Raw genomic sequence first — 24,441 nt, forward strand, 5'->3', positions numbered from 1 at the left:
CTCCTGTCCCACAAGAATCACTTCCTAGTAGATGGCCAACATTTTCAGAGGTAAATGATCCAGAAGAGCCTTCTTATGACAGTAAGATACCCGAATCCCGAGTGATTCCTACTATGGTCTCTCCAACTTTCTCATTGCCATCCAAACATCATCGGCATCACCATGGTGAAGACATCAGTGAGGGAAGATATGAACATCACAGAGATGCTGTTCAGCTGACTCCATCTCCTACATATCATTATCACTATCTACCTACTACTTCACCACACTTTGCAATGATGACACCTGTTATGCAACCAGAAAGGCCAAATATGTACATCTATCCATCTGTCACAGAATTGCAATCGATCAGAATCGTCCCTGATGAACTGACTCCTGTCAAGACTCTTCTTTCCTTCGCAACATCACCTTTTATTACACAATCAGATATAGATGTGTTACCAACATCATTAATAACCTCAGTTGTTACAGCATTAGTTAAAACATCTGATATCCATCCAACCAGAAGCTATAGTCCACAGAACCCTACCAAAAAACCAGTGATACGCAAAAATTTCAAACCAGTAGTCCAAAAACACATTAAAAAGCTTCAAGTCTATGCTGGCCAAGTATGGCACTTTGAAATTCCATCAGATACATTCTTTGACTATGAGGATGGAGATACCAGGAACCTGAAATTGATATTCATGACAGAAGGAAGGACAGCAATTTCACCCTCTTTGTGGATTCAGTTTGATCCAGAAAAGCAGAAGCTGTATGCCCTTCCTATGACAGAGAACATAGGTAAGTATAAATTTATTTTGGAAGCCATGGATAGTTACGGGATGTCCACATTTGATGAGTTTGAGATTCAAGTTTGGATGGAAAAATCAATGTTTGTTCTTCATCATGAATTTACAATAAATCTAAAATATGAGAAGTGGAAATTTCCTGTTAATATTGACTGGCAGATAGATGTGGTAAACAGACTTGTAGAGCTCTACAGAGACAACAATGGTGCTCATGTTTCTGTCTTGTCTGTGACCCAAGAACCCACATCATTAACGTGGACAAACATTTCATTACCTAACTATAGATGTCCTTGGGAAGCAATTGCTGGGTTGATGAGGAAACTTGTAGCCAACAACAAGGGACGTCCATCAAAATCACTTAAACAAATAATGAAACCAAATTTCAGTATTCAAAAGATTCTTGTCAACTACCATGGAATATGTAACCAGCCACCAAGTTCTACACCTATCTTCTTTAACTATTCCCCTATGAAACAGAATCCAATAAACAGGATTAAAATCCAAGCTGGAGAAATACTCCAGTTTTTTATACCAGAAGACATTTTTTATGACAATGAAGATGGCACCACTCCCAACTTGAAATTAATATTTTTGACGCTTGACCATGAAGAGCTTCCTATATCATCATGGATTCAGTTTGATTCAGATTTCCAGAAACTTTTTGGACTTCCCCTTAAGGAAAATATTGGGATTCATGAATTTCAGATTCTTGCAGTTGATAAGGAAGGCAAAACAGTTAGTGATGCCTTTGTTGTCAGTGTGAGTTCTCAATCTGCCATTCATGCGAGTGTTGAGTTCAGTATGCACATTGATACAAACTTTGAGCAATTCAATAAAAACATAGAAATGAAGATTCTTGTTGCACAGAAATTAGCCAGTGCATTTGGAGATCCTGATACTAAATACATAAGTGTCTCATCAATTATAAATGGTTCGGTTATATACACGTGGACAAATAGTACACTTCCATCGTTTCCCTGCCCAAAAGACACAGTACATAAACTTTTCAATCTCATGTTTGAAAACAATGAAACAATCTCGGAAAGAATCATCAAAGCCATGGAACCAGAATTCAGAATCATTCAGGTTGAAGTTCACCCATTGGGTGCATGTGTCAATGTTATTTACCCAGCATCTGCAGCTGTGACACCTAAACCACCAGTAGAAGAACAGGCATCCAAAGATGATATTTATATTACTGCTGTTATCCCTGCCACAATCACAGCAATCATACTTATTATTGCCATCATGATTGTCTGTTTTCTGTATTGTCGAAGACATAGAGGGAAGATAAAGATGCAAGATAACAGTTCTTACATGAACAAAGGAATACCCATTATTTTTGCTGATGAGCTTGATGAAAAGCCAGATCCAACAAGGTCACCATCTCTTACAAAAGAGGAAAAGCCACCCATCTCCAGTTCCAAGAATGGTGTCTCTACAGAGGAGGCTGTCCAGTATACTCCACTCCTTTCTGAAGGATTAGATGGTGTTCCTAATGCAAGTTCCTCACCTCCTTATCGTCCTCCACCTCCCTTCACCACAAACAGAGACAGCAAAAATAACAGACCAAAGACCACCCAAACATACAAGCAACCTCCTCCTTACATTCCCCCTTGACATTTATTTGCAATCATCATACCTACCCCTTTTTCTTTTGGAATATCACATTGGTAGAAAACATGAAGATGTTGAACTGAAGACAAAACTATCTCGTTGTTTTCCACTCATCAGTGGTGCCAGTTGTTGTAGTTGTCATTTTTTTTAGTTGTAAAATTCCTGCAAATTCTTTTATCAGAAGACGAATTATGTTTTTAATAACCTTCAGTATTAGACTTACTGCTGTATCAAATTTAACAGACAATGTGTTAAACACGTACTGTGGAAGAAATTCTGTTTTCATCAGAATTTGACAGCTATTGTAGAATATACACATTTTTTTAGGTTTTTTAAACTATGGAATATAAAATGCATTCAGATAATTTAAAGTGGAATACTAATTTTGCTAAATATAGGAGCAACGTTTTTGTGACTGTCAGTGGCTGGGTGTTTCTGTGTTACAACTATTAAAACTCCTAAGTTGAAATATTTGTTCTATTTTTTATGCAAATGATAGTAGCTTATTCATTAGTAAGGCCAATGTTCACATGTTTTTTTGTTTATTTTTAGAACTTAAAAACTTGATTGAATCAAGATGTTAGTTAATTTTACCTTTCACTTGATTAAAGAAACCCATACAATAGCTTAAGCCTCGTCTTAAGATAGTTTCTAATAAAAGAAAAACACTGACATAACAATATTTTATGAGCAAAAATTAAGATCCCTTGCATCTGTTTATATGACTCATGTTGTTTTACATACCTAAGATTATATAAACATCAGATGCAAAATATTTTTTTCCTTTTTCTGTGGTAATAAATCATACACTTGTAGCATAAAAGTTTATTGCATGTTCATTTGATTGGTATTATACATACTCAATTGTATTTTAACATTCATATTCTCAGGGATTTCTATATCACATGCTGATCAACTCTGCAAGTTTCTGATGGTGTATTATGAGTTGTTTTTACATGTGGAACTATGTAATGAAAGACATTGTGGTCTGTACTATCATGCTGAAGTTTCCCGTATTTTTCTACTTATAGGACTATCTTACAGTAAAAGAGTAAGAAACAAGTGTAATTACTAATTTCCATATTGTGTTTGGAATTGAAATAAACCTTAGGTAAACTTTCAAAACAATATGTAACATTGCTAAACAAACATGAAAACAATCTAAACAAAGGGATATATTTCAAGAATTTATTAGTTAATGTTCTTTTTAATGTTACTTAATGTTTCTTTAAGTTGATCATTATTTATGTTGAGATTCAGGACTTGACGTCATTGAAATACTTTACTTTTAGTTGGGCTATAATGTAAATAAAAATAAAAATTAATCTTGTCATCACTTTAATGAAGTGATTTTTTTCAGGCACAGGTTAAACACAGAAATTATGGAAGGGCCCCTGATGCTATTTCTTTTAATCTACTTCTGACATTACTTATCATTAATGAGCTCCATTTTCTGAATTCTGCCTGAGGCTCCAGAATGACTAAGACTGTCCCCAGTTTCTTATTACACTATTACTGTATTGTAGGAAAGCCAGATGTCTAGGGGAGCTGAACATGTCAGTAGTTGTGCCTTTGTTATGATTTATTTTAATTTTCAATTTTGGACTTGTAATTTCTGGGAATTAAACACAGTTTACTTTTTTAAATAAAGTCATTAAAAACTTGTACCAATTAATTATTTTTCTAAAATATTGTTTGTTTCTGTGTGATGAAGTTAAATAGAAACAAAATTGGTTTGAGAGCAGCAGTTGTGTTTTTCTAATAACTTATAGTTAAAGTTTTCTTGTAATCATGAAACTGTAAATTAGGTAATATTTTTAATATTAGTAAAAAATTTAAAGAAAATAAAAACAGATATCTTCTTAACTTCTTGTCAACTTCACAAAAATGTAAGGTATCAATGAAGTATCTACTACCTATGTTATAACAATTTAATTACACATTAATTAAAATATTTTAATGTAGCCTGAAGAAAGGCTATGGGTTCCAGCTTTGTGGTTGATGATATAAAACTGTAGAATCTTTATGATTACACTACAGATATTACTAAAATTCATTACAACTTTTCTCTTGTCTTAGATACTTGCAACTTTGCGTCACAGTTTTCTTAGAACTGACCAACACCAGAGTTGTGACATTTCTAATTGTTATAATTATACTATAATTGAGGCAACATATGAATCATGTATGAACTTGTATCAAGACATTTCATCTGCTTATTGCATCCTTTAGAAGTAGGGCTTCACTGTACATATTGTTAAGTCTTACCTTGAAACTGTAAAATCAAACAATAGTTTGTTCTTCAGTGGTAGCTTTTGTGTAATTGTTAGTACACATCTGGATAACATTATCTGTATGATTCATGTCTATGTGTTTTATGATTATTTTCAGTTGTTACAGTTAAGTCTGGCCCAAAACTCTTGTAAACATACAAGTTTTAACACAGTTAAACCTGGTGCATGTGCCTTTGTAGTAAAGTGTCATTTTTGAGGTATTTTCACACGCTTGTGAAGTTGCAGAAAAAAACAGTTTAGTCCCAGGCTTGTCAATGCTGGCTTCCACAAAATTGTTATAACGCAAATCTTTCTGTTCAAGTTTCTTCTTATAATAATGTTTTGTGTTTAAGGAAAATAAAATCATCAAACAAGTTGTGCATCTGTGCTCATATTTAAAACCATTTCACACAACAAAATCAAAGGTAATTTTGCTATGCAGAGAAATGTAATTAACATAACAGCTGCATCTGTTTCATCTTGATCCTTGATATGAGATGATGCTTTTGTATCAGATATCTGGATGTTACGTTGGTAAGAAGAAACTTATTTTTTAATTAACATGGAGAAATTTCAATTTACCAGAATCATAGACCAGAGACAATGTATTCCATAAACTTATTTATATGAGGAGCACAAAATTACTATTTTCTACTTTTTACTTAAATCAGTGTGAAAAGGGATCCATGTCTGTGTAGATCTTGGGAAACAACAGTTAGGGCATTAAAAGCTTATTATAATCTGCTGATAAAAAAAAAAGTCTAAATAAAACCAGTCACAAAATCTGAAGGATTGTGTGTGTGTATATAAAATATTAATACTCTATAGTCAAGTAAAATAAATCAAAAGGAAGGACTGCATTAAAAACGGTAAATCCAAATCTCTGGCCATTAGAATATATATATGTATAATTCTGAATTTATACAGGTTTCAAGGTTTATATTTATTACTTTTTAGACTTAAACGTGAACATCACACATCTAAAGTCTCATTCTATTCTCAAATTTATTTGTAAAAAGTAGCAATTTATTAGTAAAAGATATGGTACTTTATTTTTTCTGTTTCCATAATATATATTCCAGAGGTGAATTGAGTATACTGCAAGATACAACTTATGCTACTATTCATTATTATGGCTAGCAGTCTATATGATTAATACACATCTTTCTAATTATTATAATAATTTGTTAAACAATAATTACTAAAGTGATGACATCTTCAGAGAAGCTCTAAAAATGGTTATTGTGATAGGTGCCATTATTCAATCCTGGGTTTCCTTCACCCTAAAAATGGGCTGTTGAGATACATGTCATGATTTAATCCTGGGTTTTCCTTAACCCTAAAAATGACTGCTGTGATAAGTACCACAATTCAATCCTGGGTTTTCTTAACCCTAAAAATGGCTGTTATGATAGGTGCCAAGATTTGATCCTGATTTCCTTGTTAAAGAATGAAGTGTTCTATGCATGTACCTGGACTATCACCCAATTGAAATATTAAAAGGGAGACTAAGGATATGTCCCTCCCAATTTTGATCTAGTAGCAAGGTACCCCCTTGAATGAGAAATAGTGATTATCATGGAAAGTATTTAGGTACAAGGCTGATAAATTATTGTTCATTGGGGCACTGTAGTATGTGTTCTGAAATTATCCTTTGCACTTTTAAGTACTTTATGCAGTGAGTATTTGTTATGGGTAAATGCCAAGTGTAGTTACATGTTATACAGTTTTATTATTCCTTGGTTGTTTAATCACTTCAATAAGTGTACAACCATGACTTAAAGAAAAGGAATTTTTGTAGTGTAGAACCATACCTTGTAAAACAAGAGAAGGGTTTATAAACAAGATACTTCATAACTGGCTACCAGTTACACACATACTTAAAAAAAAAAAAAAAAGTTTAAACAGCTTGTTACCAAAGCTAAATAACTCATCTTATTAACACTACCACAGAATACAAATACATGCCTTTGTTACATGTAATGGTGATAACACTGTCAGTATAGTGTGATACTTACAGCTATTTACTGGAATTACAATGTGTTTATTGCATTCTGCACCAACAGTATCTTCTAACTTAAAGGTGACAGAGAACTGAAATAAAATTTTGATAAGTGTCCAAAGATATGCACTAAAAGAGTTATTAACCATGGTTATTAATGAAAAATAATGATTATTCAACGAACGAAAACCACTTTGATCACTAAGCACTGTTAGATAATAAATTACAATCTTACTACGCTTAGATCATTAGACATTTCTAAGTGACAATGCCTCAATTCGAAATTCAGTATAAACTGCAAGCCTCGTGCCTGACAAAAATAGGTTTACTATATAACTAAACACAGAGCTCAGCGAGTAACTGAGTAACAGGACATACGCGAAAACTTATTAAATAACTTTATTTTGATTCATTCTAAAAAAAAGTATTCAATCTTATAACTATTTAACCAATCTGTATTTCACTCGGATTTACTAGACTTTAACGTCATGCGCTCCCTAGAAGATATATCGTATCAATTAAAATAATTAAAGTATAGCTTTCAACATGTATTATCAATATTTGTTGCTCTTAGTGTTGTTTAAAGTAAATAGAAGTTTAGTATATACTTTTTTGTGAAATAATTGTGGGAATCTTCCTTGGAGGTAAACTGAATATTTTTTCTTTAAAAATTACCTTTTATTTTTCGAATTTATTTCGTTGGAAGATAATTTTAATGAAATTAAATAATCACACTTTCAGGACAGTTAACTGGTAGGAAAATGGTGATCCAAAGTAATATTCAAACAGCTTGAAAAGAAAATATTTTAAAAAATCAGAATAAAAGAAAAGTAAAACAAAAACAATATTAAAATATATAAAAAACATAGGTGTATTTTACCAAAAGCAAGAAACTTATTTTTTTCTAAGTGAGTAATATCACAGAATAAGATTGGTAGTATTGTAGAAATTTAAAAACAACACAATTATCTCTGATTGTTTATATATTTGAAAGACGTTACATTGAAATAATTTAGTTGCAAAATCTTATTCAGATAATTTACAAATTAAATTAAACTATAACACACATCTTTAATTTGTTTGTTTTTTAGAAAACGATAACAATAGCAATTTGGGATGTTTATAAAACGGTTTGGTCATACACTGAACATTTATTTAAGTTTTATAACGATTGTTGTTACCAGTAGGGGGCGAAGGTTGCTATAATTCAACTGTTCTATGTACGTGAAAATTGAAAGTAGTGAAATTATATAAATGTTTTTCTAATGATTTTTCAATGTACACCTGGTATTTTTGACGCAGTCATTGTTTAGGATGAAGCTTGTTGACCATGTTGTGCAAAGTTTTTGTGTTGCTAAAGTCTTTAGAGAAAATACTGATCGTATTAATAGTATTGATTTCTCCACAAATGGTGAAACACTGATTTCGAGCAGTGAAGATGACTCCATTGTAATTTACGATTGTGAAAAGGGAACGTAAGTGAAACAGGCTGAACAAAAACAAACAAAAATAATGATATTTCAGTTCATCGATATTTGGCTTACAATTGCAACATTTTATTTAACAGACACTTTTAAAGTAGTAAATTATATATGGAGTCGGTAAAATCTAATCCTTTCTTAACCCTAATATGTACCCTCTGAAATCGATCGTACTTTTAAATAATACCACTAGATAGCGTTACAATAAAATGAATTGTTAATTTTAAAAATCACCATTATTTGCATTACAGTTCTGAAAGGTTAAATTTCTTTTGTTGTAATAGTTTTAATATTTGTTGAAAATAAGTTTGTTAACTTGAAAGTATTTACGACACATATAAAAAATGCATTATTTGAACTATTCTGTTTTCTTATTTTCTCTCGCATTCATGACTTACATACAAAGGTCACTTCAGTCTCAGCATTTTTATTTTTACAGTTATTCTGTAATAAAAACGTTCCAAATATCACTTTAGGACGAAACATAAATAACTTGGATGAAATGCGAATTTGTTTGTTTTTCAAAATGTTCACACATAAAATAAGTCCATTTATAAATCAAATGTTTATAAAATTACTCAAAACAAAGTAATTAAATGTTAATAAATATACTTAATTTTATATTTAATACTCTACCTAATTTTTTAGTTTTTTTATAAAATGTTTTTATCTTTGGAAACATCTTTCAATTATTTTTATCAACTGTGTTTTTAATTGTGTATTAACAAGTGAAGTATCAGCCTGTGTATTTGGATAATGAGGTAAGATTAACAAAATAAAAATATTTTAGTTTGAGTAATTGAGAAACTGGTTATTTTTATGAAGTTCCAAAGATACATATATCAGAGGAGGTCAGTGAAATGTTCCTGGAAATAAGAAATAAATATATTTGACTGTATAAATAAATAAAAAAATATGAAACATTTAAATGTTTTTTGTACAAAATGTAAAACTTTTTTTTAATCTCATATTCCAATTATTATTAAGGATGATTTTAAATTTGTTGAAATGTCACTAAAAATTGAAAGAAAATTAGAGTTTTGTTTCTTTAGATGTAATAGCTTTGTATTCCAGTATTGAACATGATTTTATTCCAATTAATATGAAAAGTTAATTCAACCCATGTTTAATAAAAGTTTAGTCTTAAAAGGTTTGGATATAGTCTTAATAATTTTTTTTTGTCTACTTTGGAGGAGCAAAGTTTCCATCAAATTTCTGTTACAAAAATAAGTATAAAAGCTGTTCCAACTTATGCTAATGTCACTATGGAATTTTTGAAGTATAATTATTTTATAGTTCAAATTTAAAAAATATTGGAAGAGATATTTTGACAAATGTTTCATGATATGGAAGTCTACTCAGATATTATTACATTTGCTGGGATTTTAGACTTAATAAATAATTAGATTTAGTTTACATTTGATAAAATATGTTGATGTTTTTCCAGGAAAAAATATATTGTTACTGATATTTCACATCAGTGTGTAGAATAGTTTAGTAACTATCCTAAACATGTTTAGTGTTCCAGTAAAATGTGCAAGTAGATTATATTGTTTTATTTCTGACAAAGAATTCAAAGTTAATAGATTACTATAACTAAAATAGATTTTAGTTCAATGCCAGTATACAGAAAACAGTATGTTACAATGTTTCAAAATTACTGAAAAATAACATTTTGGTACCATTATAATTTGTTGTCTATACAGACATTTACACTATAGCATGTGGTCTATACAGACATTTACACTATAGCATGTGGTCTACACAAACATTTGTGCTATAATGTGTGGTCTACACTAAAATTTGCACTATAATGTATGGTCTGGTCTACACAGATATTTACACTATGGCATATGGTCTACAATGACATTTACACTATAGCATCTAGTCTACACTGACATTTACACTATAGCATCTAGTCTACACTGACATTTACATTATAGTGTGTAGTCTACACTGACATTTACATTATAATGTGTAGTCTACACTGACATTTACATTATAGCATGTAGTCTACACTGACTTTTACATTATAGAGTGTAGTCTACATTGACTTTTACATTATAGCGTGTAGTCTACACTGACATTTACATTATAATGTGTAGTCTACACTGACATTTACATTATAGCATGTAGTCTACACTGACATTTACATTATAATGTGTAGTCTACACTGACATTTACATTATATCATGTAGTCTACACTGACATTTACATTATATCGTGTAGTCTACACTCACATTTACATTATATCATGTAGTCTACACTGACTTTTACATTATAGCGTGTAGTCTACATTGACGTTTACATTATAGCGTGTAGTCTACACTGACATTTACATTGTAGCATGTAGTCTACACTGACTTTTACATTATAGCATGTAGTCTACACTGACTTTTACATTATAGCGTGTAGTCTACATTGACATTTACATTATAGCGTGTAGTCTACACTGACATTTACACTATAGTGCATGGTCTACACAGATATTTATATTATAGCATGTGGTCTATACAGATACTATCATCATCACCATTTTAATGATTTACTAAAACATAATTTCATGCTAAATGATTTATATCTATCCATGTTTTTGTTAAGTAAATAATAAGTTGTGTGTTCCAAAAGAGAACCTTAAATGTACATTATAATTGTTGTAATTTTGATTGTTGGAACTTATTTCATTCTGATTATATTTGCCCCAAAACATTATGTAATGGTATTTTGTACTTTATTAGTTTAAAAGCATTATTTATAATGCATGACACCAGTTGTAAATAAATGGAAGTTAAAACAGTGAGGATGATAGTATCTATGTAGATCACATGCTATACTAGCACTAACCTTTTAAATAAAAAGAATATTTAGATAGAATAATAAACCTGGAAAGATTACAATTTTGTAATATCTCATTGTCCAAGTATATGTATTGATATTTCATTTATTAATGCATGGTCAAAACAAATTAAAAGATATTTTCACAGATAAGAAAACTATTTTATCAAGAAAACAACCTAAAAGTTAATATAGATGTTGAATAAGCTTAAAAAACGAAATATTTCTGGAGAAGATATTTTCAGTTCAGAAATGAAATATTTGTGGCATATTTAACTTAGTTATATTAAAACTACATAAACAGTGGAAAAAAATAAAATGTTTTGAGAACCATAAATAATTCATATTATATTTCTGGAATAGCAATTTCATATCTTTTGGAATTTATAAATGGTGGTGCATTCTGTGTTGGTGAAACAGGTAATTAAAAAGTAAGGATGAATTTACATATATTTCATGTTAGATTCTCTAAAAGCCCTCTGTATGGCAGCAAACATTTTAACAAATGTATTTTGAGGCAAACTTAATGTTTTTCAAAATTACATTTTAGCTTCTAACATAAAACATAAAAGATTAATTTTTGGCACAACTTTAAAACAGACATGGTAAAACGGCAGAAGTAATAACGTTGAGTGAGGTTAGTTGGATTGTTCAATGGTAAACATTGTTACTCAGAATCACTAAATGGACAATAAAGTAAGAGGTGTGTTTTTATTAAATTGATAAAGGTTGTGATACTAAACTAATTTTCTGTTTTAGTTCTAGCAATCTATTAACTTCAGTTTCTTCATCAGAAACAATACAGTATAATCTGCTTGTAACATTTACTGGAACATTAAACATGTTTAGGATGTTTACTAAAATAATCTACACACTGATGTGAAAACATTAGTTATAATCTCTTTTCTTCTGGTGAAACATCAACACATTCTTTCAAAGGTAAACCAAATCTAATTATTTATCAAATACCAGAGAAAATTATAATCAAAGTTTTAACCCCCAAAAAAATTGTAAAAGAATGGAAAAGAAAGTATATTTGTCAAGCTTATTTTTTGGATATATTTTATTGATTTAATTTATAAAATGATTGTGTTTCATGTTTATCCATTTTAAAAAATATATACTTAATTTAGGTTAATAGAACATGGTATTGAGAGGTTTTTTACTATAGATTACATGTGAACTTACATTCTGAAGAGAGATATTTGAACTCGTGGGGTGATTAGAATAAAATAATGCAAAGATGAAAATGAGAGAGTCCAAGAACTGGTGTGTTTTATTGTTTGTATGCACAAGTGGAAACTTGTGTGTGTTTTGGTTTTGTGTGTATATATATTTCAGTGTCAAATTCTATTTAAAAAGAAACAAAACTACCATAAGAGTTTTGTGAAAGTTTGATACTTGTTTATAAATTAGGCACAAGAAGACCTTAAACAGCAAGAAATATGGAGTGGATCTGATCCACTATACCCATGCTGCCAATACAGCTGTACACAGTTCAACCAAAGTAGATGGTATGTCATATTCTTGCCTCTGTTTAGTTGGTAGTGGATTGTGTGTCATGTTCTTGTTGCTTTTTAATTGGTAGTGGATGGTATGTCATATTTTTGTTCCTGTTTAATTAGTAGTGGATTGTGCATCACATTCTTGTTAATTAGTAGTGAAGGGTATGTCATGTTGTTTATGTGCAATTAGTAGTAGATTGTGCATCACATTCTTGTTTCTATTTAATTAGTAGTGGATGGTATGTCATATTTTTGTTGCTGTTTAAAGAATTTGACCTTTTAATGAGAGTCAACCATGAATTATATAAGTAGTGACTGTTATTTACTAATTACAATAAAATATTAGACATTAAACATTCACATCTAAGTTGAAGTAAATCCTTCTTCTGAGTTGTTTTAATTACACTGCACAACAATTTTTTTGAAAAATTTTGCTTCCTGAAAAGTTTTTGCTGATTGTGACAGGTACCTGGTGAGTATGCACAAATATAGGTTTGGTTTTGCTTCATCACATAGGAACTCTGAGAAATAGACAGTTAACTGTTTACCAGCAATAACATATTTAATTACATTTATGTTTCTAATATGCTATTAAGTTCAACATAATTAAAAGTGTTTTGCTCCTGATTTTCATTTGTATTCAATGTCCAGTGTATCACGTTGCAGTGTCCAACAGTAGTCAGCAAGCATTGAAGGATTCCAGTTGCCCTGATATTGTTTTTCCATTGTAGCAAAACTGAAGATTTTGATGAAACGGTACGTGATGGGCAAATTTGAATGTGATTTTCGTGATCAGCAGCCAAAACCATATAAGGAACACCCAACAGTGTTCAAGAAGCAAAAACTTTGTTGTGCAGTGTTACTTTATCTTACTGTATTAAACAGTGTGAAATATCTCAGTTTGTTAGCATACAAAAGATATCAAAAATTGATTGTGTAAAAATTGTTTAAATTTCAAAATCTGTTTTATGCTTTTAAGAATTTTTCTATTCAAAATGTATTTTGTATATACTAATAAAATTTAGTTCATTTGATAGATAACTTACCCACAAACAAGTTGAATAGAAATTTCATAACCACTTTTTGTTATTATTAAAACAGGAAAGCTGTAACTATTTGGTTTATTTATCAGATTATATTTTTCCATATCACTTTTAGAATGATGTATGTAGTGTTAGATTTTGATAATTTGTAACAGATCATTCTTATGTTTAACTAGTTTTCATTTCTAGAATATTATTTACTATGTAATTTTTTTTATGATTTTAATCACTGTCATTGAAAATTAACTCTACACTACACACAACTGACCATTTCTCCCAAGGAATCCAGCCATGTGCAGAAACTATTTTCAATAACAATTTAAATTAGTATTTCATTCCAATAATTTGTGTTTTTTAAGTTAAAGGGCACAGCATGGCGTGTTGGTTAGGACATTCAATCTGCAACATGCAGGTCATGAGTTCAGATCTCTACACCAAACGTGCTTGCACTTTTAGCTGTGGAGGATGTCATAATGTTACAATCAATCCCATTTTGTTTGTAGGTAAAGAGTAGTCCAATAGTTAGTGGTTGGTGGCATTAACTAGCTGACTTATCTCTAGTTTATCACTTCTAAATTGGAAACAGCTAGCTTAAATAGCCCTTGAATAGCTTTGTGTGAAATTCAACAAACAAACAAATCAAAATTAATTTGTTTAACTACTTTGCACAAATTTCTTTAAAGGGAATAAATTGTGTTTTAATGAATTTCATTTCAAACAATATATATTGTTTAATAAGTATTCTGGTAACTAATTGTAACTTTTTTTTACTTTCAGACACAATTCGTTATCTTTCTCTTCATGATAACAAGTACATCAGATATTTTCCAGGTCACACAAAAAAGTGAGTCAAATGAGTTGTTTTATATATTAATTCTTGAAGGTCTTCTTCTTGGTTGTGTTTTATAAAGCATTTATTAAATTGTTGTTGTGTTTAGTCAGTATATGTGGCTATTGTATTTAGTCCAGTGTATGTGGTTGTTGTATTTAGTCTAGTATATGTAGCTATTGTTTTCAGTCCAGCATATGTGGTTGTATTTATTCCAGTATTTGTGTTGTATTTAGTCTAGTACATGTGGGTGTTGTATTTTGTCCAGTATACATGGTTGTTGTTTTCAATCAGTAATATCACTGTGTAAATGAACTAATATATTTTTTTAACAGTGACATTTCAAAATCTTTGTAATTTTACCTTTTGAAATATCAACTTTCTGAGAAATGTTTCATAAATTTCAACAATAGTAAAAAATTACATGTAAAGTTTAGTAACTAAGAAGGTGGTAAATTCCTTTCATAGATTGTAATCAATTATGGAGGACATCACATGACTTAGTTTGTTGAAATGCTGAACTACAAGATAGTATGAAATATTCTGTGTTTCAGAGTGGTGGCATTGTGTATGTCACCTGTAGATGACAGCTTCTTGTCTGGGTCACTTGATAAGTCAGTCAGATTGTGGGACCTGCGTTCTCCAGGATGCCAGGTAAGAACTGATATAATGATGGACAACAAGAACAGTTTCTTGTTTTCTCAAGAAGGCTGGTATGGGTATTAAAACTTCTATTAAAATAAAATAGAGAACAATGTTTTGACCTTCTTAGGTCATCATCAGGTTAACAAGAATGTCGAAACATTGATCTGTACTTTATTTTAATAAAAGTTTTAATACCTTTATCAGCTGTTCAGAGATACATTTTTACTTTAGTTGGGTTTCTCATCATCACAAGTTTCTTGTTTTGGTAATATAGTAGTATAGTAGTAGAAGAGGTTGATCATAGACAAGAAGGACACAAATACAAGCGGACCATATCAAAGCAATTTTATCTTTGTATCATAAAATGGTCAATAGAATTATAAGCAATTCATAAACTACTTTGTTTATGGTTTTTCTTAAGGTAAAAAGGTTTTTGTATCTAATATCTAATGGACTTCATAACTAATACACTGAGTGTAATGCAGGAGTAACTTTGCAAACTGCCGATTTACTGTGAAAAATTCATAAACAAACTAATATTTACACTAAATTCCAGTTTATGTGTTCATTGTGTGCATTAATGTTTTTGTGTTTTAACTCTTATCTTTGTTGGGTTTACTGTGTTTTATGTATCTATAAAATTATTTATCCAAATGAGTATTTATAAAACGTTTTTTTTACCTAAACAAGTTAAAAAATAATCAAAGTTAACTAAACACCATTGCTTGTTGTTATTCTCAGGGAGTAATGCATTTGACAGGAAGACCTGTGGCCAACTTTGATCCAGAAGGTCTGATATTTGCTGTTGGTGTCAACTCACAGTTAGTGAAACTGTATGATCTTAGATCTTTCGAAAAGGTATGAGTTAGTGTGTCAGGAAAGAATATTTACAGCTAGGTGGTCAGCTACAAATGTTGGTTTTTTTGCTTTGAAGAACTAATTATATATAAAAACAAAAGTTATGTATATAATAACAAAATCGAATTCAATGTGTATTATCAGTGCCCTCTAGAATCAATTAAAAGTAACTTCCAAAGAAATGAAGATAATCTATTGATATGTCAAGATCAAGCTAATCTTCAGGTATAGGAAAATAAAGGTAATATGTATATGTGGTGAATAAAGATAATCTGTAGGTGCACTAAGATAAAGCTAATCTATAGGTGCAGTGAGATAAAGCTAATCTATAGGTGCAGTGAGATAAAGCTAATCTATAGGTGCAGTGAGATAAAGCTAGTCTGTAGGTGCAGTGAGATAAAGCTAGTCTGTAGGTGCAGTGAGATAAAGCTAGTCTGTAGGAGCAGTGAGATAAAGCTAGTCTGTAGGTGCAGTGAGATAAAGCTAGTCTGTAGGTGCAGTGAGATAAAGCTAGTCTATACGTGCAGTAGTATAAAGCTAGTCTATAGGTGCAGTAAGATAAAGCTAATATTTAGGTGCATTAAGATAAAGCTGATATACAGGTATAGTAAGATAAAGTTAATCTTACCTATTAGTTCAGTATTCTAAGCTGTTTTTAGAGATTTTTATTAAAATTTGTTTTCTGGTTTTAGGGCCCCTTTAACAGCTTTAAGCTTCCACAAGACAAAGATTGTGATTGGACAGGATTGAAGTTTAGTCCTGATGGAAAGATGATTCTTATATCTACTAATGGTCAGGTTATACATTTAATTGATGCCTTCCAAGGTAAACCACTTCAAACATTGATGGTGAGAAATGGCATTTATTAGAAACCTAACCCTTAAGCGTCAGATAAACTTTTGTTGGTGTATTGTGTCATTTCTGATATTTAAATATGTGTGATGATACATTTGTTTTTAAACATCACGTAATCTTTACAGACATAGCTTCTTCTATGAAGTATTTGTCAAGTTAGAACTATATATTATATAACTTTTACAGACATAGCTTCTAACATAAAGTAATTGTTAAGTTAGAAGTATACATTACATAACCTTTACAGACATAACTTCTACTATGAAGTAATTGTCAAGTTAGAACTATACATTACATAACCTTTACAGACATAACTTCTACTATAAAGTAATTGTCAAGTTAGAACTATATATTACATAACCTTTACAGACAGAAGTATATGGAAATAATATTTTTAACACATTTACTTTGCAATTGAGGACCTAATAAAATGTTTCTGAGTTGATACCTTACCTTAGATGCATTACTTTTACAAGTTTCACAGATCAAGAGTTGTTATTCTAAGGCATTGTTAATAAGTGTTATTAAAATATCATTATTTTTACTTTTAGGGTCATATAAACAACAAGGGACTTCCATTAGAATCTTCATTTAGTCCCGATTCTCAGTTTGTTTTCAGTGGTGAGTTTCTTCTATTCTGAAAAATATGTCACCTTAGACATAGAAGTTGAGATATGAATTTTTTTTATACTTTTTATATAAAAATAAAAATATTTTGCCTGGTTCTGTGATACGAGTTTTAAGAACTTTTGTTTAAAATGTTTATTCACTTCTTTGGCACAACAAAAAACTATCACTTCTTGCTACTGCCATGAAGATTTTTGTGCATGCTTTTATGCAAATCCTACCCCTACACATATTAATGAGGATCATGGAAGCCTCTGAATGTAATGATCCTTAGAGTATAGCTCTCAACCAATAGGATGGTGACACATTCTCCATGTAGGGTAATCCACAGGAGCACCAATATTTAAGCAAAGACCTCTAGATCACTTTGTTCAGATGTGATGTTTCTTATAGATGAACAGCATTTTTGCACATATTATTATGAATTTCTGTTAACCACTTCTATTATAGTCTCTCTTTCTTTAATTGTCTTGATTATGAGGAAGAAATATGCCAACTTTTAAATATTTAGGTTAGAACTTTGATTTGAATTATCTTCAGTGTGATATTTTTATCTCAATCAAACTTGTAATTTTGGGTTGTGATAAGGTTTCTTTGTCAGCACTAGTTTCCCTTGTTTTATAGGTTTTGTTAAATACTCTTCAGTACCATCATTTAGCCAGTGACCTAGGTCTATGTGCTATTGACATACTGTGATAATTTTTATTTGTAAAAAAAGTAAAGGAATTCAATTTTTTTAATTATCCTGACTATACAATCATGTTTTCAAATCACTGATATCTCCCAAATCTTTGACACTTATAAAAGAGTGTCATTCATTATTTTAATGGTGACTGGAGGATATTAATGCATTGTTCACTAGGTGGATGTTTTAACTTTGATATAAAGTCCAAATTTCATAACCTGCTCCATCTATTTTCTTAGCTGAGCCATCCTTTTTGAAGCCACTTCTCAACTCTTCTTTGTACACTTGTGTTCTTTTTTTCTGATGATCTTTAGGTCACCTAGGACTTTTCTTTCTTTAAACATTCAACTCCCTCTTCCTTCTACACTTGCCTTTCCACCCCACCCATCCTCAAATCTCACATGTCTTTGACACCTAGTGGAGGCTGTGTCTATTGCATAGGTTATGAACGATGTGGAACCGGTCCTCAAACCATCTCAAGATTTTTACTACCATCTTTTTGTCGTTCCTAAATAGATGGGAGATTAGAACTATGTCATACAGTGCCTCACAAAAATATTCACCCATCTGAATTGTTTTCACATTTTGTTGCCATCTGAACTTGCATTCATGAAACTTTCAAACAGAACTTTATATTTAGAATCAATACAATCTACTTCAAACTGAGAAAGCTAAGAAAATGCTAAAATTATATAAGTGAGTTACATTTCCAAAGAAAATAAGAATAATTTCAATTGCACAATCATTCAGCTCTTTTACTACAACAATCCTAAATGAGTTCAGGTGTAAAAGATTAATTTAAAAGGTTGCAAAAGTAATGTAATGGTCTCTTGCTGGATGTAACCAAAGTTCTTTAACTTCAGAATAAATGCATCTGTTCAAGTTACAAATCAAATAGTGAGACAACAAACCAACCATGAACACCAAGGAGATTTTCAAACAGATCAGAGGTAAAATGGTAGAGAAGCACAGATCAAGCAAAGGTTACAAGAAAATTTAAAAGTCACGGATTATCCATATGAATACAGTGAAGTTCATCATTAAGAAGTTGAATGTGTTTCATACCAACCAGATCAAGGCACCCTTCCAAATGGAATCCCCTCCTGAGGGGAAGATAGATGGTACAAAGTACAGATGAATCCTAGAGAAAAAACTTGCTTGAGTCAGACAATAATTTAAAATTGGATCTAAAATTCACATTTTAGCAGAACAAGGACTTAGAGCACAAACACCTCTGGATGATTTTGAAAAGTGAAAGTGAATGTCTTGTAGTGGCACAGTTGAAGTTCTGACTTGAATACAGTGGAAAATTTATGGTGAGACTTGAATATTGCAGTACATTAAGGATTTCCACTAAACTTATGAAAATTAGAGCATTTTTTCCAGTAATAATGAGCAAAAGTTATGCCATCCTATTGTCTAAAACTAGTAGAGACTTGAAGTTTATTTTTTGTCCCCATTTTGATATGTCCATTCCAGTTCCAAGCCAACTGCAGTGGGTTAGCTATGGTCCCAAACATATTCAGTTGGATCATAAGTGTATTGACATAGATGATGTATTCACTGGATCTCAATTTTCACTTCAGTATGGATGACTGGCTCTTTCTTGCTTCTTCCAAAGAAGCATCTATGGCTGTAACTTTTCATTTTTGAGAAGCATTTCATTTGGGGTTAGTTGGTAAAGTTCTCTAAGCCCATCTTGACCATCACTCAGTATCTGAATCATTTGGAAGTCTTTTTCAATTTATTTTCAAGGTGGGTCTAACCATTTCCTCTACCTTTTTGGGGTATGGAGATTTTGGTTACCAAAGCTTTTATGTCACCTGCCAAGAGGTTCTATCTCTTTTGGGGACTCTACTTATAAATAAACCTTAAGTTTCTGAATATTTAACAGATTTAAAGACAATTCAAAGATAAATGATGTTTGAAATTTTTTATATTAGGGATTCTAAAACTATTTCTTAAAGATAGCTCTGTTTTGGTTTTTCACTGATTTATAAGACCTTTCACCACCTATTGTCTGAGCTGTTAACTAGTGACAAAAACTAAAGTAATATATTGTATGGGAAAGTGTGATGAAATTTCTTTCTTTTTTTTATCCAATTTGGGCTAATTATTTATAGATATTACTTTTTGTTAGTTATATTAGAACAACATGATTAGATCTCTTGTTCTCAACCCTTGAATAACATTTTCAGTGTAAATGGCCATAAGTAGAATACTATTGGTCTGGTAAGAAATATCAATTTTACCTTTGAAAAATGTTAAAAAAAAAGACATCTAATTTAGTATTTCTGTTTAATATATGATTGATTGTTGTAAATGCAGGATCTACTGATGGAATTATCCATGTATGGTGTGCTAAAACAGGAGTTAAAACAGCAGTTCTCAGTTGTGACCACACGGGACCTGTTCAGTGCGTACAATTTAACCCTAAGTACATGCTGTTAGCCTCGGCCTGTACTAACATGGTAAGAAAATAAATTAATTATTGTGTGTTTCAACCTGGTGGCTAGGATGCAGTTAGTGGGATTTAAGCTGATTACTTAACTTGATCACCATTTGAACCATGAGAGCATTATAACTTGATTGTCAATTCTGCTCTTTGTTGCCAAAGAATTGACAGTTTTCCAGATAGAAAAAATAATGAAATACACGAAATAGATCTGAAACCAGTGTTTTCATAAATTTTCATCTTAATGCTTCTCCTTGGTATAAACTTCATTGAAAGATATCCTTAGTACTTAATTTGATTTCTGGCTTGTTCTTTTAAAAAACTGTATTTATTTCTTAAAATTAATGAAGAATTTTTGTTTTAGTTTATCAGACTTATCTCTTACAGAACTGAGTCAGTATTTTATTTTGTATGGATCTAACATTGTTTATGATTTTAGTAATTTTCAGAAGTTAAAAGAAGTCTCATCTGAACATTCTTTTTCTGTGAAGACTACTGATATGGCTGAAATTTGTTTAATGCCCACTTTAAACATCAAATAAAAGCAGCAACAAAGGGTGTTGATTCTAGAATTTATTCTTAGTACAACAAAACGCCTCAGTTCATTAAGTTATTTCTGTGTTTATCTTAGTTATTAAAACAATCTTATCTTTTTTATTGATTTCTTCCAGGCTTTCTGGCTGCCCAACATAGAAGAAGAAATATGACACATTCTGGAGAATATTGTTTTACATTTTAAATTTTGTACATTATAACACAAACAGGAACTTCCTGTACAGTTCTGTCTTTTAATACCTGACCAAATGAACTCCATTTACTTCTGTGAATTTTCTGCAAGATTCATTTTAAGGGTTTGACATTACTTTGACCAAGCTATATTTCATGTTGTTATTTATAACAGTTTTGTTATAACATGTACATTTGTTTCAGTAAAATTTCTGTATTTAGTGCATCAATACTAAATATAGCACAAGAAGCAGAAATTACATATTGTAATTTTAACATCTTCATTTATGTGATACATAAACTAACATGATAATTTTAATATTATACTGATTCTTAATAATCAAAGTAACTTTAAGTGTAATAGTTGAACCATTGGTACGTGAAGTTTTTATTATCAGGTTTGTATTGTAGTACATCAACTTTTATATTAATCTAATGAACACGTAGAGATGGTAGATAAAACATGTTTTAACAGTTATATTAAATCTACAGCAACTTTCTTGTTAGGTTGGCATGTAATACCAACGTAATAGTTAGTTCTTCAAGGGCATAAAAAAATCGTTTTCTGTACAGATGATAAATTTGTCTCTGCCATTAATGTAAAGTAGAAAGTTAAATATCTCCCTTGAGAATGTTTAATATTCCTTACACATGACGTTACAAGTAGAGGTACGAACAAAAGAGTGAAATACTTATCAGATGATTTGAATAGTATTCATTTTAAAACAAGAAAGTCAGAGCTGTGTTTTAGGTTTCTGGTATCAGTACATGATCATATGGTGGTTGAGTTAATTTATGTTGGTTACATAGGACTTTCAGTTTAGCCATCAAGAATGTTAATAATTAGTTTTAAAACATGTTTCACAGAGAGTCTTGAATCATTTTATGTTTCCTAGTAAAATAGTTGAAAAAATTAGCTGTTTAAAGTTCAGATTAAAATAATTATAGTTGGAATTTTTAGTGTAAAAACATACAATAGAAAAAGGAATATCTAATGTAAAAACATACAATAGAAAAAGTTATAATGGATGTCATTTATGGATATCTTACTGTATAGCATTTTGAATATTATCTTTAAATCTTAGTTTGTTTTCTTTGTATTGCATTATTTCTTACTATGTTATTAGTTTAACACAGGTATTTTTAGATGAATAAAACTGTTTTATTGTATGCCTTTATTTATATGTTTTTGTGACTAATTAGCAAAACAAAATATTGTGTGTTTTCATGGTTCAAGATTAGATAATTTCGCATCTGCCAAGTTTTTATATATAAGAAAGACATGTCTATATTTTGTAATTCATCCATCGTCCCACTTTCATGGTTCATTTGGTTACTGTAAATTTCATGTCTCGAGTCCATGTGTTTAAAATTAAAAATGGGTATCTTGTAATTTAATAACAATACATTAATTTCAATTATCTCATTTCTCAACAATTATCATAGTCTTTTTAGCTTGACATGTGTTTTTCATTGCATTGCTTGTTTACTAAAAGAAAAAATACAAAGGTTGAATATGTTATATTAAACTGATTTTAGATCCCACCATGTCATTACAGTCCATGTTGTTATAATACATCTGTTCTAACAACTATGCTGTTTGGCAATAATCCTGCATCATAGCTTCTGCAGAAAGTTTCTGCATAATGCTGTCATGTCTAAAACATACCATTTCTATCTGAAGGTTTTCCATAATCCATATACTGTACAAGGACTGATTTATCAGTGACAGTTTCAATAGCCCGATCACTCAGACTTCCATAGGCACTGTATTTGGTTTTTTGACTGGCATATCTTTGTATAGAATACCAATAATACCTATATTTCATTTGTTGTGTAAATATAGTGTGTAATAGTTTTAGAGATTTGTCATTAAAGCAACATATGTGCATGTGATTCATTTTTCAAGATAAAGATCTTTCATTATTATGTTTTGTACTGTTGCCTTGGATGGCTTTTTTCACTGTTTTTTATGTTATTTGATTCTTACATGTTACAAGTTGCTGTACTTTATATAGTAGGGATACATTTTGCAGGTCTCTTTCTAGATGGCCCAAGTGTTTCATGTTGATCCATATTCTTTCATTTTTCGATGTCTTTAAGATACAATCTTAAAATTTTTATATCCTCAATCTGAACACAATAGTGTATGACTATTTGAGCCAGGAAAGTCACGTTACATCCCAAAATTAATCTGTTTTGAGTGGAATCATGTTACCTATGAAATGACAGTGTCAAAATGTTGTTCTGGTACATGCACTTTATACTGGCTGTGGTTATCATATGACTTGCTGATCTGTATATTTCAAATCATTTTAATATAAAGTACTCAACCTTGTGTCATGATAAACTTAACAGTTTCTATTTCCCAGTTTGTTTTGTTTTGAAACTCTGCTTTTCATTTTACCTCCATCATTTTCTTTCTCTTACGTAAATTGAAGAGCTTGTTTAGCTGTTCTTGTATTTGATAAAAATAGGTATTAATTTTCCAGGCGATTGATTTTTTATATATATTTTAATTTGTTTCTTGTAAAGAGTATTTAACCACAAATTATTTTACTGTTTTATTAAATATAAGAGAGATGAACTCTATAAACTATTTTGTTTGAAGGATTTTTAAAGGTATTTTGTGTTAACTTATAATGTGTGATTTTGAAACTTGTTTCCAGTTGTATAAAAGTGAAGGAATTATATTGAAAGAAAATTAGATAAATCATAACTTTACTAAGCCTACTCTTGGTAGAATTCTCTGACAAGTGTTAAACCATTCGGCAGTTGTTGAATAAAAACTCGAAAGTAGTACTCAACTTGTAAAAGATTTAAACTGTGTTGGTTACAAACTTTTATTGTGTGTTGTGATGAAATAGTTTGTTTCTTAATTTGGGATGTATTGATAATAAAAGTACTGTATGGTAGATAAATTTTACATAAAAAAAATATCACTGACAGGTATATGAAACTTGTAATTATTATTATTTCTATTTCAACAACGTACAAAATAGAATTGTGGTACATTTTGTGTATTCTGATGAGTGAAATTGATAAAATATCCAATGAAAACATCCCAGATGTGTTACTGTTGTATATAGACCTGGCACGGCCAGGTGGTTAAGGTGCTTAACACGTAATCTGAGGGTCGCGGGTTCGAATCCCCGTCACACCAAACATGCCCCTTTGAGGCGTGGGGTGTTATAGTGTGACGGTGAATCCCACT

The 24,441-nt window shown here is 30.6% G+C and overlaps 2 protein-coding genes across 3 annotated transcripts; both read left to right on the forward strand.

Annotated features, from left to right (window-relative positions):
* The first annotated feature begins 113 nt into the window (after positions 1-113).
* On the forward strand, positions 114-2,411 carry LOC143245522 (uncharacterized). Its single transcript, XM_076491885.1, has one exon. The coding sequence runs from the start codon at positions 114-116 to the stop codon at positions 2,409-2,411; it is 2,298 nt and encodes a 765-aa protein (XP_076348000.1).
* Positions 2,412-7,864: 5,453 nt separating this feature from the next.
* Positions 7,865-24,294, forward strand: LOC143244114 (WD repeat-containing protein 82-like). Of its 2 annotated transcripts, none has more exons than XM_076488222.1 (9): positions 7,865-8,158; positions 12,416-12,513; positions 14,325-14,391; positions 14,931-15,030; positions 15,763-15,879; positions 16,572-16,727; positions 17,286-17,355; positions 20,375-20,517; positions 21,173-24,294. In XM_076488222.1, exons 1-9 carry the CDS (start codon positions 7,998-8,000, stop codon positions 21,206-21,208), a joined length of 948 nt encoding a protein of 315 aa, XP_076344337.1. In that variant the 5' UTR covers positions 7,865-7,997; the 3' UTR covers positions 21,209-24,294. The 2 variants fall into 2 exon arrangements, with proteins under 2 accessions (XP_076344337.1, XP_076344338.1); XM_076488223.1 differs by having other exon boundaries at positions 7,869-7,903.
* The last annotated feature ends 147 nt before the right edge of the window (positions 24,295-24,441 follow it).

Source organism: Tachypleus tridentatus, chromosome 2, assembly GCF_004210375.1.
Source record: "Tachypleus tridentatus isolate NWPU-2018 chromosome 2, ASM421037v1, whole genome shotgun sequence".
NCBI lineage: Eukaryota > Metazoa > Arthropoda > Merostomata > Xiphosura > Limulidae > Tachypleus > Tachypleus tridentatus.

Excerpts from the sequence above, each read along its gene's own strand:
- LOC143244114 (XM_076488222.1), top strand. The coding sequence starts at position 7,998 with ATGAAGCTTGTTGACCATGTTGTGCAAAGTTTTTGTGTTGCTAAAGTC. Across the intron at positions 17,356-20,374 it reads TTCTCAGTTTGTTTTCAGTG|GATCTACTGATGGAATTATC; the intron begins GTGAGTTTCTTC and ends TTGTAAATGCAG. Across the intron at positions 20,518-21,172 it reads CCTCGGCCTGTACTAACATG|GCTTTCTGGCTGCCCAACAT; the intron begins GTAAGAAAATAA and ends GATTTCTTCCAG.
- LOC143245522 (XM_076491885.1), top strand. The coding sequence starts at position 114 with ATGGTCTCTCCAACTTTCTCATTGCCATCCAAACATCATCGGCATCAC.